We start from the raw sequence: 13,891 nt of genomic DNA, 5'->3' as shown, positions 1-13,891 counted from the left end.
ACTAAATTAATAATAGTCTTTTCTTTAGTACCACGGATTATTTTTTAATGAGACTGTTGCTTAAGTTTTTTATTGTACAGAATATATGTTGAAATGATATGATTTTTTAGTCGGTGCAAAAATCCAAAAAAGTAAAATCATATTTTTTTATAGTCCTATCACTGCATCAATATTTTTTAACGGCAATTAGTTAATAATAATAGTTTAAGTATTACTAAATATTTATTTTAAAAGGTAATTTTAGTGATAATTACATTTTAGCACTCTTTGTTAATGTCATTAAAGCTTATGGCGACATTGAATTCAATAACAATTAACTAATGCCGATAAAAAATTTAACACTTTTTGTTAATGTGTATATTTATTGCTGCTAAAAGTTATTTTTATGATAGTGTATATATTATATTAGCTACAATATTTTGTTGCTCTAGGTTGTATTTTAGTAATAATATATGCATGCATCAAACTTGTGATTATTTAAGTAGACTATCCTACATTAAGTCCATAAAATTTTACTATGGTTTAGATTTAAATTTTAAATTTTAAAAAGGAAGAAGTAGAAAAAGAAAAAATAGGAAATTTTAGAGTTTGTTTGGTGGTTCACAAATATTAGGTGTAGAATCAACGTCAAAAGGAAGCTATCAGATTATGACCAAACAGAACCTCTAACAAACCCAAAGCTTTAATTCAATATCTTTTATTAAGATTTTTCTTTTAAATGAAAATAATATAAAAGAGCAAGTAGATCTAGAAGTCTAGTTACCATGATAGTAACTTTTGCAGTTTTGCTCTGATCGTATATATACATCAAAAAATCTATGAAGTATCAATAAATATCTAAGTAAAAATTCATATATTTATTCCTAAATTCGCTTTTGTTTAGAATTGAGGTGTATTGAGACATTTTTGGGTTCTAACTCTTGTAAATGGATGAGGTTGATATACAATTAATTAACTCCAATTTTAGGCGTTTTTCTCAATATTTAGTTTTATGTACTACAAAAAACCTTGGAATTTTTGTTGATATTTCAATTTAGACAAAAAATAAAAAAATATGTCAATTTAGACAGAACTTATAACATTTTAGTTTATTTTTCTTTCTTTACATGTCAAAATAGTAAAAATGTATAGCTAAAGAAGGGTGGATTCACTTTAATCCGTAGCTATGTACTTTCTTCTGTTTCATTTATTTTTCTAACTGTGTTGCATTGAAATCTGACTAATTCAAATTTGATCTACCTAAAAACCGATCGGGAGAAATTCTCTTTATCAATAATTTTTTCATACTCAAATTCGAAACCAAGAATTCTAATCAAACAAAAAGCAGCCTCATTCACTAATCACATCCTTTAGTGGTCTTGCTACCTCTATTTGTACCGTTATAATTGATGAGAAATGTTTTTATTCAGAAAATATCCTCCTTTGGATAAAAATGTTTTAAAAATTATAAATTTGGCAAAGCAAACTATTTTTACCTAGGTAAATACGTATATGCTTTAATTTGCTATGATTGAATAATTTAATAATTCCCATCAATTAACCACAGTTAAGTGTTATTATTTATGTTCGAACACATATTATACATCCATGATTTGATATAAATAAATTGCCTCCTTTTAAGTATGTGTTATCAAAGACCAGGAGTTTTATTTTTTATTTCTAGTCTTCAATTTATTTCCAAATTTACCCAATAATTCTGTATGGAACCACCCCGAGGTCTAAACCTGAGTTGTCATTTAGATTATTTTTTAAAAGCATTTCTTGTTCTTTTAGGCAAAAATTATAATCATATAAAATTCTTTACATAGTCAATTATATAAGTTAAATTGTCAAGACCAATTTTTTTACACAGCCAACTATATAAAGTTAAATCGACGAGACAAATGTCCTATCCTGTAATTTTAAGGAAACTAATTTTTATTGTACTAATTATTCTAGGAAATATATCATATGAGCAAGAAGATGCCAAAAAATAAAAAAGGAGGCAAATTGGCAACTAGTTCCTGGGCTCTACTTCACTCGAAATTCAAATTTAAAAAAAAAAAGAAAAAAAAAAAGAAAGATTTGGCATGATGTACCGAGTTTACTGTTTACCAACTAATGAAATTGATATTTATTAGTCCAATTTCGGAAAAAATGGCACAAAATGACTATTTATTACTTTTTCGACTAATAAAAGTAGCAAATATAAATAATAATAATAATAACCTATAATTTTTTTAAAAATATTGAGTTTTCCCTCGCTCTCCTCCTAAAATCTCTCAATTTAATTGGTAAATTTCTCAAATCCATTTACAAGAATCTCTACATCCATATCTTGGTTAACCATATAATATTTTCCAATTTTTTCAAAAATATTCAGTTTTTTTTAAGCTTAAAATGTGTCGAAACAATTTTGAATTAAGAAGTCAATTCTAAATAGGACTTGTACCTAAATAAATATATGAATCCCAAAAAAGGAATTAAAAAATCAGAAGAGAGGCCTTAAGTTCGATATACAGAAACCAAAAGCATATTCTTATGCTTTACAAGTTATTATTTGCAAAAAGAAAAAACAAAAGAAGAAAAATCACGTAGATTTTCTCTTTTGAAAGTTCACATGAATTGGTGGATACAATTAAATTTGGATAACGCGGCCACTCCAACCAATAGTATGCCCCTTACCCCAACCCCTGTAATTGTAAACATACCTTGTTGTTTCCAACTTCATAGTCCTCAAGTTTCATATATCAAAACAATACACAAATATAAACATCCATTTCACTACTCTTGATTCTCAGAGAAAAAAAATGTCTGTGGCTGCTGATGGGAGATTCGCGCTACTTCGTAGTAACCCTGCAGCACTGACAGGGAGAAACTTGAAGGTAGTGAAGTTTTGCAATGGAGAATTGATGGGGAAGAAACTCAAGTATACAAAATTTCAGTTAAGGAGTAATGTAGTGAAGCCTAATATCTGCATGTCACTTACAACTGATATTGCAGGTGAGGCTAAGGTGAGTCTTCTATATATGTATATCTTTGCTTCATTTACAATTTTGAATGAAGCATTGGTGACTACTTGGGAGTTAGATCAAATGAGCAACTTATGTTAAAACAACTTAACTAATCACAGTATCACACCATATCATTATGTAGTAGTATCGGACTGTAAATTAAAATCTTGAATTCCTCTCGAACTTTACCTCTAAAAATGGCCATTTTGACTAACTGTTAAATGTGGACAGTTGAAGGATCTTGAAGCAAAGAAGGACGATGCAAGGACAGTAGTAGCAATCATTCTAGGAGGGGGAGCGGGAACTCGTCTTTTCCCCCTCACCAAACGTCGTGCTAAGCCTGCCGTAAGTTTTCTTTTCAGATTATGAGAGAGATTATTACTACCAGTTTTGCAGAGCTATCTGCATCTCACCATTGAGTCATTATCAATTCGCTTCAGGTTCCAATGGGAGGAGCATATAGGCTAATTGATGTACCAATGAGCAACTGTATTAACAGTGGCATCAACAAAGTATACATTCTCACTCAATTCAACTCAGCCTCACTTAACAGGCATATAGCTCGTGCTTACAACTTTGGCAATGGGGTCACATTCGGAGATGGCTATGTCGAGGTAAACATACAACACCAATTTTCATTTTCTTAGTTTTAGGTTTTGATGATAGTGGCAGCATCATGGCTGATAAGTTGTAGTACAGGTCTTAGCAGCAACTCAAACACCAGGTGAATTAGGTAAAAGATGGTTCCAAGGTACTGCAGATGCTGTGAGGCAATTTCACTGGCTTTTTGAGGTACACACATGGTCATATTGAATTGCAATATCCATAATTTAGTAATTTACCCTAATAACAGTGCAAGCATCAATATATTCCAGAACTGCAATATTTCTGAAGAAGAATCGAAATGCATATATTCATACATCATAACAGGAGATTTCAATTATAGTCGACCTGAATATAATTGTTGATGACTTGATGGCATAGAAGTAAACTAAAGGGCCACTAATAGTTTTCATCCTCAACAAATTACCAATGCAAGATCAAGTTAGCTAAGTTTGTATCGGTTTAATTTCTTCCAGGGAACTTAATCTGAGGAAAATACAGCACAACAGCATGTAAATATAAGCAATACTTTTTCTACACTCTGCTATAGCCAACCCAAAATTAGCCTCATTATATGGCTTAGTCACAAACATGACACTAATTCTTGTAAACACTGAGTTTGCGATGTTCACACTGATTTTCCATAACTTAAGGATGCAAGAAGCAAGGACATAGAAGATGTGCTCATTCTCTCTGGAGATCACTTGTATAGAATGGACTACCTGCACTTTGTTCAGGTGAAGACTAGACTAAGCTATAAGTACTTACCTTGATTGATATCATATATCTGAAATCACCTATTACTCCACATTGATATTTCCATCTTCTTGACAGAGTCATCGGCAAAGTGGTGCAGACATTACCATATCAAGTTTGCCAATAGATGACAGGTAGCATTAGGAGGGATAATCTAGATACTATATAGGCTATTTGTTCTTCTCAACGATGGCATACTTTCTCAAAGACTGCTTTGAAAATCACTACAAGACATAATTTCTTCTATTGAATCACTTCTATATTTTCATGATAGTCGAGCTTCAGATTTTGGCTTGATGAAAATTGATGACACAGGGCGGGTCATGTCCTTCAGCGAAAAGCCAAAAGGAGATGATTTGAAGGCGATGGTAATTCTTGAAAATTTGACAGTCTCAGAGCTTAATCTACTTTAAATTTTAAAGTTGTTGCAATCACTTGACAACAAGTACTTCAGGCAGTAGACACAACTGTTCTAGGATTATCTCCAGAAGAGGCTAAAGAGAAACCTTACATTGCTTCAATGGGAGTTTACGTCTTCAAGAAGGATATTCTCCTCAATCTTTTAAGGTATGTAACGAGTTTCTTCTATAGTACCCTTATTTTGAGGGTGTCATGGTCCTGTCAACATGCAAATGAGAGAAGCTTTGGAAAGAGGACAAAAAAAGCCAAGAAACTATATGCATCCAGCTGAATAGGGGCAGCTACACTCAAGAGAAGCAAATTGTGGTGCTTATTATAAAGCAGAAAGAGACCGCATAGAATCTTATGTTAACCCTGAGTTCCCTCATACTTTGTCTATAGTGACATGCTGAAGATATCAGGTAAAAGAATCATGAAATGATTACTCTTTGTCTTTTTAGATGGCGTTTTCCAACTGCAAATGACTTTGGTTCAGAGATCATCCCTGCCTCTGCCAAAGAATTCTGTGTCAAGGTGTGTACCACTTAATTTCTGGTAGGCATTTATGCAAGACCTTATCTGTTTGTTTAAAAAGTTTTACTACTACATCCAATCTTGTTGTTTCCATCATAAGGCAAGATATTCTACGTGCAAGTGGTACTACATTGCAGTTCACGGGCTCACAATTCCTCTCCTCCTCTATTATCTTATTCCCCACCCCCACTCCTACCCCCACATGTCTTCATCGTCCCAAAAGAATTCAATTCTCTATTTCGGTTATGGTTTCCTAAGCAACTTAACTTCAACCTGTAAAAGCACGTTTTGCTTGATTTTGCAGGCTTACTTATTCAATGATTACTGGGAAGATATTGGTACAATCAGATCCTTTTTTAGAGCTAACCTTGCACTCACTGAACATGTAAGAATCAGAGAGCTATTATATGTTTTTTACAGTCTTTAAAGGGTTTATTTCTTCAAACAACCTGAGTAAGATGGAATCTGGTTATTGAACACCTGTAAATCAATCTTATTTGACTATTAAAAAAGATGGTCTGTACTAATCATATGACCAACTATGTTTTTTTCTTTTTCCATTTCAGCCACCAAGATTTAGTTTCTATGATGCAAAAAAGCCAATATACACGTCAAGGAGAAACTTACCTCCATCAGCAATTGATAATAGCAAGGTTCAAGGCACAGACCCACTTCTTCAATCTTAAACAGATACATCTTTAAATTTCTTCCACTAACCATATTTCTTTGTTGCCAGATTGTTGATTCAATTGTATCACATGGTAGTTTCTTGACCAATTGCTTCGTGGAGCACAGTGTTGTCGGCATCCGATCCCGTATAGGCACCAATGTTCACTTGAAGGTTAGTCTAGTAAAACAGCTATTAAAAGTTCAGTATTATGCTTTTGAACAACAAAACCAAAAATTGGTTCTCCAACTAGACTCCACGTGGATCCAACACAAGTACATTCGTGTTTCATATTAAAACAATTAGAACAGACCATACAAACATATTAAGTACTTCTACGTTTACTTGATTTTTGCAATTGCTGCTAATTCAGCATACACTTGGTTGAAATCCATACAGGACACAGTGATGCTTGGCGCTGACTACTATGAAACTGATGCTGAGATTGCTTCACAGCTAGCTGAAGGAAAAGTGCCTTTAGGAATAGGAGAGAATACCAGAATAAAGTAAATCACTAAAAAATGTTCTCCTTTAGTGTTTATCAAGCGAGAAAATGAATGTGATTCTAATTTCATTTCTCATGCTATTTCAACTAATATGCAGAGATTGCATCATTGACAAGAATGCAAGAATTGGAAAGAATGTTGTTATTGCCAACTCAGAGGTATGACCCTCCCATACTCCCAGCAACAGCAAGAGATCAAATTTTATCTTGTTATTACTGGGACTCACTTAATTTCCTCTGATACATCAATTTGCAGGGTGTACAAGAAGCAGACAGATCCTCAGAAGGATTTTACATCCGATCAGGCATCACAGTCATATCGAAGAACTCAACAATCCCAGATGGAACTGTGATATGACAAGTGTGACAATGTCTTTTTGTCTTTTCTTTCAAGTAGCATTGGCACCAAGAAAATTCGGAAATATGAGAAGTAAAAGTTTCAGATTATCAACTTTTCCACATTCAGCAAGTAAATATTGAACAACAGGCTGATGATAAAAAGGGTTGTTTCTCCCATTGATGAATTTTGAACTAAGAATAAAATGTCTGTTCAAAGGTGAACATTTTCAATAAACTAGTTGACGACACTAACAAAATATGGTTTTCACAGTAATATTTTTTACTAGTTGGAAACAACTTTCTTCTAGTCAGAACTAAAGAAGGATAGGAAGTTTAAACTTACAGGTAAGACTACTTAGTGCATAAAAACCTGTACAGCCTTGCACTAGATTGCTGCATTATTCAAATCTTTCCTCTGTTTTCTCACGTGTACTGCATCCTCACCAACACTGCTCGACTGGATCTTCTTTTGGGAATTTGAGGTGGTAAGTTAACAATTTAGTAAAGATAAAGGAACATAGGGTTAATTTTCTTGGAAGAGCACTTGAAGAGAACCATAAAATGTTGACATATTACCAATTTGTTCAGCAAAATGTCTTCCTTAGATTGAAAAATTACACAGCTGTTAGAACTTGAAAGAGCCAAAGGACTGAAATACTCTATTGATGTAATATTCTGAGCAAAATTAAGGGTGTATATGGTACAAAGGAAAATAAGAAAATGTTATATTGGAAAATAAATGATTTTCTTATTCATTTTCTGGTGTTCGGTAAGTAAGCAAAAAAGTATTGTCCCAAATGCATTTATAAGTAATCTAGAAAAACGCTATGTGGGGTGGGGTGGCAGGGGGTGGGGGAGGGGGCGTTGGGGATGGGATGAGACAATGAACGTGGAATGTCATTTAAGAAACTTGTCTTTCTATTCCCACTAGAGAAGTCAATTTCGTAATTTTTATAAACATATTTTCCAAAACATTTTGACCAACCAATCACGGGAGGACTGAATTTTTTGTTCCAGAATACCATACACACCCTAATTGATCGTATCAGCCGTTTATTTATCTTTTCCTTGGTTTAGAAAAGAAAACAGCAAGAGAGAGGCAGAGATGACTTTTGAGGCCAACAATTATGGAGAAGAACTCAATGCACAGTTAAAAGAATAATTGTTCACAACAGAACATTAATTCATTTTCGAATCTCTGTAACACAAACCGCTCTTCCACTGTTATAATGCTGGTAACAAAACATTTTTTATCTGAAAATGGTTTTCTTCCAGTTCTTCCAGCTCGATGGAGATAATTCACTGCATCTTTTGGGATATCAAAATTGTATATATGTGTTGTCTCTGGTAGATCAACACCTCTAGCTGCTATATCTGTTGCCACCAATAAATAACCTCCTCCTCCTCCTCCTCCTCCTCCTCCTCGAAGCTCCTGTATCCCAAGAACATATAAACCACACACTAAGATAGGAACAAGAATTACAATCTGGCAGCATCACAAAAATTAGTTCACCATTTCCTGGAATCTAAAATGATAAATCGACCAGATACCAATAATATCTCAGCAGAACTTACAGATAAGGATGCAGCTCGTTGATTGAAATTCATATCTTCCTCTAGAAGAGAGACGTCAGAAAATCTCCCACGAGAGGACTTTAGAAAATCTACCAAAAGAGTAGTTGGTGGTGCACTTCCTGCCTTTTTTGACTTCCCAGACTGCTCAAAAGTTAACATTAGAATTAAGGTATGCAATTGCTATAACACTAGAAAATCAAAGTTGCATAGATAAGTAACATTCATTTTTTCAAATTATCTATGAGACTATGACCGTGGTTCTTTCCAATTTATTCAATTAGACATGTGATTTACAGACAACTGATTTTTCTTTGAAGTAAGGTCTGATTTCTTCTGATGTTAAAGAGAGCATAAATCCAAAACATAACAAAGGGAAGGAAAATGAACTTTTAAAATTCCAATAGGGGAAGTTTACACGTTCAATTTATACATAAAGTTGAAAAGAAGCTACTAAACATACAGATGCATCCCCTTAATGATATTTAGAAGTTCTACGTAGCACCCCAAATAACACCACATTTAGAAAGACACGTAAAGGAAGCATAAGAAACGTTCCCAGCAAAGTGCAACTTCTTGCAGCTCCTGCGCAGTGGGGGTGAGAATTATCACATAGCTTTTCTCTACAAGATCATCCTGGAAACTCAGCCTACCTCTAAATTTGAGAAGTTTCTGGTGTGTGCTTTCAATGATTATGAATAAAGAGGGGTGTCAATACTTGAAAGTGATCAATATCACAATTAATCCCACTATATAAGGAATTAAGGTTCCCAATCACTCATAACGAAACTCAAAAAATAATTATTGTACAGAGACTTAACAGGGTTGAAGATACTAACTTGCTCGCTGACAAATATTATGGCAGATCCAGGTGAATCTGTCTGCAATAAAGAGAGTAACATTGGATTCTTTTCCATTCTGTTGCATACCTGACACATGAAAAGTTAAAAAAAATTAGACATTCATGGAAATGGAAATAAAACAACCAAGGAACATAGTAAGTAGTTTCCAGCAACATGAAAGAGAATGATCTAATTACAGGTACTTTTTCAGTATGGCAGTTCCATCCCACACCAGTTAACAAAAAGATTGCTGATTTTATTTATTCTATGCTTGTTGGGGATTGTTCCATCTAATACTTCTAGCCAGTTCTAGGATACCGTAAAACTGTGAAAGTGAAATTAACAAAAATCTAGAGTGACAAGTAATGAGCTTATTCCAGTAAATGGAATTTGTAAGTGAGTTAATTTGCAAGAAAAGAGAAGTAAAGAGAGTTGTAGAAGTTTATGATAGTATCACCACAAATCTATGATGGAGGCATGAAGGCATCGGCTCTACTGAATTCACATGGACGTGAACTACATCTGCCTGTCATTATAAATTAGATAAGTACGCCTGTGATGCGATTATCAGAAGATCATAACAAAGTCATAAAAAGAGAAATCATGTCAAAGATACTTGTTCCAGCTTACCCTGGTCCATTTTTGCTGCATACAGTCGTACAAAAATCTTCTGTGCTGGGGAATTGAAGCACTAGCAAAGATTGTTTGACGGTTCTTGCTGGATGAGTAGGATGTCAACAGCCTTTTAAGAGAGCTGACTTCTTTTGAAGAATTGAACATGAAATCAACCTAAAATATGTAAAATGAAGATAAACAACAACAAATACGACTCAATCCCAAACAAGTTGGAGTCAGGTATGAGAATCCCCATTAACTTTGTTCTTCACTTAATAAACTCAACTCATGTTATCATCATAACAAAAGAATAATCCAAAATAAGTGAAATATACATAAATAATAGTAATAACAATGACAATATTAAAAGTTCTCTATATTGTTACTGGCATATCAATCAATGATACGGTCACACTCCTAGAAAAGCAATAGGTTCAAACCAATGCATCAAACAATAGCGTAGCACTGGCCTCTTTTTTTTATTGATTCAATACAATAGGGGAAAAGATGGTACAGTTCCCTACCGAGACAAACTATCAACTCCTCTGCGCGCTCAGCATACATCTTCCATGTGTCTTTCTTGTGGCGGGAACTAACAAGATTACTATTCTCAACTACTAGATGATATTGGATCTTTTTCTTCATCGTGCTCTATCTTTAGCTAAGTCTGCATAGATTCCAAGAAATTGTTAACTTTTCTAGACAACTTTCTTCTATGTGATTTTAGGTCTACTTCATCCCCTTTTTAACACATTTCTCACCAGAGTTCACACCTACAAATCGGTGCAATAATGAACATGTATTTCTGTTTTAAGCATTGAGTTGAAGTTGAGCAAAATAGTTGCACAATACAAGCATGCATAAGATTCACTTGTTATGACTTATGAGGCTTAGGAATAGTTAAATTACATAGTTTGTCATGACTTGTTCAAGATATAGAATTTTCCAAAGAATATATTATTGTAGTTATGATTTTACAAATGGAAAGGAAAAATATAGAAAAGGGAAGTTACAACGACATTGGTAGCATCTTTTTCAATTGTTGAGCAGCATCCATATGCTGATGCTATTAGTCTCACTCTTCATGGGATCCCATTCAAATAAAGGATCAACACAGGCAAAGAGAAAGTATATGATAGAAAATGCATCTTGATTACCTCATCAACAACAAGTACTTGGCAGGTATCCAGCTTCAAAATATGTTTCTCAAGCATTTGACACAAACTTCCTATAGTTGCAACAACAATGGTGGGTGGCTCAGCCTGTAATGGCACAAACATCTCAGAGTCACACCTCGTAAAAATATGCTGAAGCTTCCTCTTAATTTCTGGGAGAAAGAGCAGTAATAAACAAAACAGAGGTGTTGAGAGAGAGGCAACAGAAGTAAGAACGAGTTGACAGACTATCATAAAAAATAAAATTGCAAAAGTACAGAAAATGAGCTAAAGCTCCACAATAATACCTTTAAAAAGATAAGGTGCACTCCCTCAATACCACCTTACAAAGAAAACCTACAGACCAAGTCTAGGCCTTTTCTTTTTTTGTGTGTGTGAGAGAGAGAGAGATGATGGATATCAGTAGTGTTTCAGCTGTACACTAAATTTGTTTCACGCGGTTCTGAACTAATCTCTTAGTTTTACGCACAATTGCACATATGAATTTGAAAATTACACTCTTTATATCATTCCCGCAGTGAAGAATGTAAACTTCAAGATGCAAGATAGAGAACAACAACAACAACAATAATATACATCAAATGAGAATGAAACTTGGACAAAATACAACAAAGTATCAAAGGTTTACTAAGAGGATCCCAGAAAAAGAAAAATTAAAACTTAATTAAGAGTTCTGATGTCAAGATATTCATATGAGGCAAGTAGACGAATTTAAAAAAGAGACTCTGGGGACGCATGAATACTGATTTAAACTTTTCTCGCTCAAGGACATGAAATTTACAAGCAACATTAAAAGCTTCTGTACCTTTAGCCAACTCTTGTGTCGTTTCAACATCCCCCCATCTAGAAGAGCCATAACAGTGCATGATTTCAGTCCTGATTCATGTTCTGAAGGATTTGCAGCAAGCATCCGAGTAACTTTTGTAACCTAGATAAAGCAGAAAACAATGTCAGTGCATCCCTAATGTTCCTACTTTCAGCAAACATACATTATAAATGGAAAGCAAAAAGGAATAACTCCACAAAAACTTACTTGCATACCAAGCTCCCTAGTAGGCACCACGATCAATGCTTGTACTGCTGACCTTTGACTGTCAACGACTGACAATACTTGGAGCAGGTATGCCAAGGTTTTCCCAGAACCTGTCTAGTGGGGTAATAGAAAGAAAAAGCAACTTCAATTTCATTAACAATACAGGAGGCCAGTTGGAAATGGGAGAAACTGAGAAGAGAATAAGAAAAGGAAAAATGATTAAAAATGGTCAATGAATAGTTCTATTGCTAAGAACTTGTAGTTCTGGTCTCTTTACATTTCATGTTTTCAACTTCTACATTTCTCCTACTATGAAACTTGGAAGTTGGAACTTTTAAGTGCCTTTTTAGCAGTTCGTTTTCCCTGATAAAAAACAATCACATGATGGATATCATCTAAATGATGAAATGTCAAGCATAATTAAGAAGACGATTCAGCCCTCACTATTGGATATGAGGAGTGGGACACAACGAAACAATAAAAGAACAGAAAGGACATATACTAAAATTGATAAAAATTTGTAACATCCACATTCCAGCCCCTAGTATCTGTAAGAATATGCTCAACAGTACATAGTACTATAATCACCCAATGGCATTTTAAAGAGATTGTGCTTAAGTCAAGAATTTTGTTCGCCTACCCAGAGTAACTCACAATTTACTAAACAATAGATGCTACAAAGGATGATAGAATGGCTTCAAAGAACATTGAAGTTTGAGAAAAGTGATACAGCACCCAATAAATAAATCATTATTGCAAGAAAATTCAGAAGCAATGCATAAAGCATGTCTTCAATACAAAGTCCTCCCCACATAAAAACATCAACAATCATGCAGTCAAGTTTCAACAGTTACAACACTGAAGCAACGTTCCAAAAGTATGTATCAACCTGAGCATGAAGCACACAATCACGTCCAGAAAAGAGGAAAGGCAATGCCTGTAGCTGCACTTCTGTAGGTATCACATATCCAACCTCTTCTGCCCTGCAGTTTGAGCTCCATGTATCAGTTTTTCCTTAGAGCCAACCTTTTAAATAACACAATTCTATACATAAATAAAAAATCTCACTTTCATTTTTTTCCTTGAAAAATTTGGAGAAAACTATCATTTCAAGCAATTTCTACAAAAAAAATTCTGCTGCCTTTATTACGAAACAAAAAGTTCAATCACTCTATATTCAGAAACTTCAAACATATACTGCAACGATTTCCAACAAATATTGCCTAAAGCTTAAAAATTTAAAAATTACTTAGATAATTACTTCACAAGCAAAATTTAATCTATTTTAATCAAAATTTGGAGCTTATGAAGTACTTACTAATTACTTTAAAATCACACTTTCCAGTTTCGACAGGCTCAATTTCTGTAAAAGTACTTTGCAAGTATCAATTGAATCAATATTTGGAGAAAATTTCTGTAGCATTAACACTATCCTTCTGGAAAATTCCGGAATATCAACTATCAAAGCAATGTGACAAATTGAAGAGTGAAGCATTAAGGAACATAATCTTACCGGCGAATCACGTGCTCTTGCACGTGACCATAACAGAGTTCCCGGAGCGTTGTCGTTGATGAATCCTTCGTTAGAGTTGTAGTTTCAACATTGGATGAGCTGAAGGAAGCTCTCAAAGGCTTTGGATAGAACAAAAGTTTCGGAGTTCGATAGGCAACGTTAGGGTTAATCCATGAAGTCCATGAAGTCCATGAAAGAGTTTGCAGTTGAGTTGCAGAGAAATACGCCATTCAGGAAGAAGGAATTGGACTCGACAAGTGTACAGAGGTTAACTGAAGAAGATGAAACAAAAGACGACGTCGATTGTGAGGCTGAGGTGTGCAAAAATATTCATTTTCTTAGAAT

General features: G+C 34.2%; 3 protein-coding genes across 4 annotated transcripts in view; 1 reads left to right on the top strand and 2 right to left on the bottom strand.

Annotated features, from left to right (window-relative positions):
- Positions 1–13,891, bottom strand: part of LOC125823685 (uncharacterized GPI-anchored protein At5g19250-like) — a 124,184-nt gene that overhangs the window by 3,397 nt on the left and 106,896 nt on the right. The gene's annotated exons all lie outside the window — the stretch shown is intronic.
- LOC125823643 (glucose-1-phosphate adenylyltransferase large subunit 3, chloroplastic/amyloplastic) lies at positions 2,738–6,904 on the top strand. The gene is made up of 15 exons (XM_049502993.1): positions 2,738–2,993; positions 3,225–3,338; positions 3,434–3,607; positions 3,693–3,785; positions 4,250–4,333; positions 4,431–4,486; positions 4,627–4,720; positions 4,807–4,919; positions 5,213–5,285; positions 5,590–5,670; positions 5,852–5,938; positions 6,022–6,126; positions 6,352–6,458; positions 6,556–6,616; positions 6,714–6,904. The coding sequence occupies exons 1-15, from the start codon at positions 2,790–2,792 to the stop codon at positions 6,813–6,815; spliced, it is 1,548 nt and encodes a 515-aa protein (XP_049358950.1). The 5' UTR covers positions 2,738–2,789; the 3' UTR covers positions 6,816–6,904.
- Positions 7,922–13,885, bottom strand: LOC125823645 (DEAD-box ATP-dependent RNA helicase 58, chloroplastic). Of its 2 annotated transcripts, none has more exons than XM_049502998.1 (10): positions 13,547–13,885; positions 12,923–13,016; positions 12,034–12,147; positions 11,806–11,928; positions 10,983–11,087; positions 9,841–9,999; positions 9,668–9,736; positions 9,208–9,297; positions 8,372–8,512; positions 7,922–8,228 (listed from the first exon to the last, which is right to left on the bottom strand). In XM_049502998.1, exons 1-10 carry the CDS (start codon positions 13,774–13,776, stop codon positions 7,947–7,949), a joined length of 1,407 nt encoding a protein of 468 aa, XP_049358955.1. In that variant the 5' UTR covers positions 13,777–13,885; the 3' UTR covers positions 7,922–7,946. The 2 variants fall into 2 exon arrangements, with proteins under 2 accessions (XP_049358955.1, XP_049358956.1); XM_049502999.1 differs by having other exon boundaries at positions 7,922–8,206; positions 8,368–8,512; positions 13,547–13,776.

Source organism: Solanum verrucosum, unplaced genomic scaffold (genome assembly GCF_900185275.1).
Source record: "Solanum verrucosum unplaced genomic scaffold, falcon-dt-bn FXZP01000093.1, whole genome shotgun sequence".
Lineage (NCBI taxonomy): Eukaryota > Viridiplantae > Streptophyta > Magnoliopsida > Solanales > Solanaceae > Solanum > Solanum verrucosum.
This window is presented reverse-complemented; position numbering and strand designations above follow the sequence as displayed.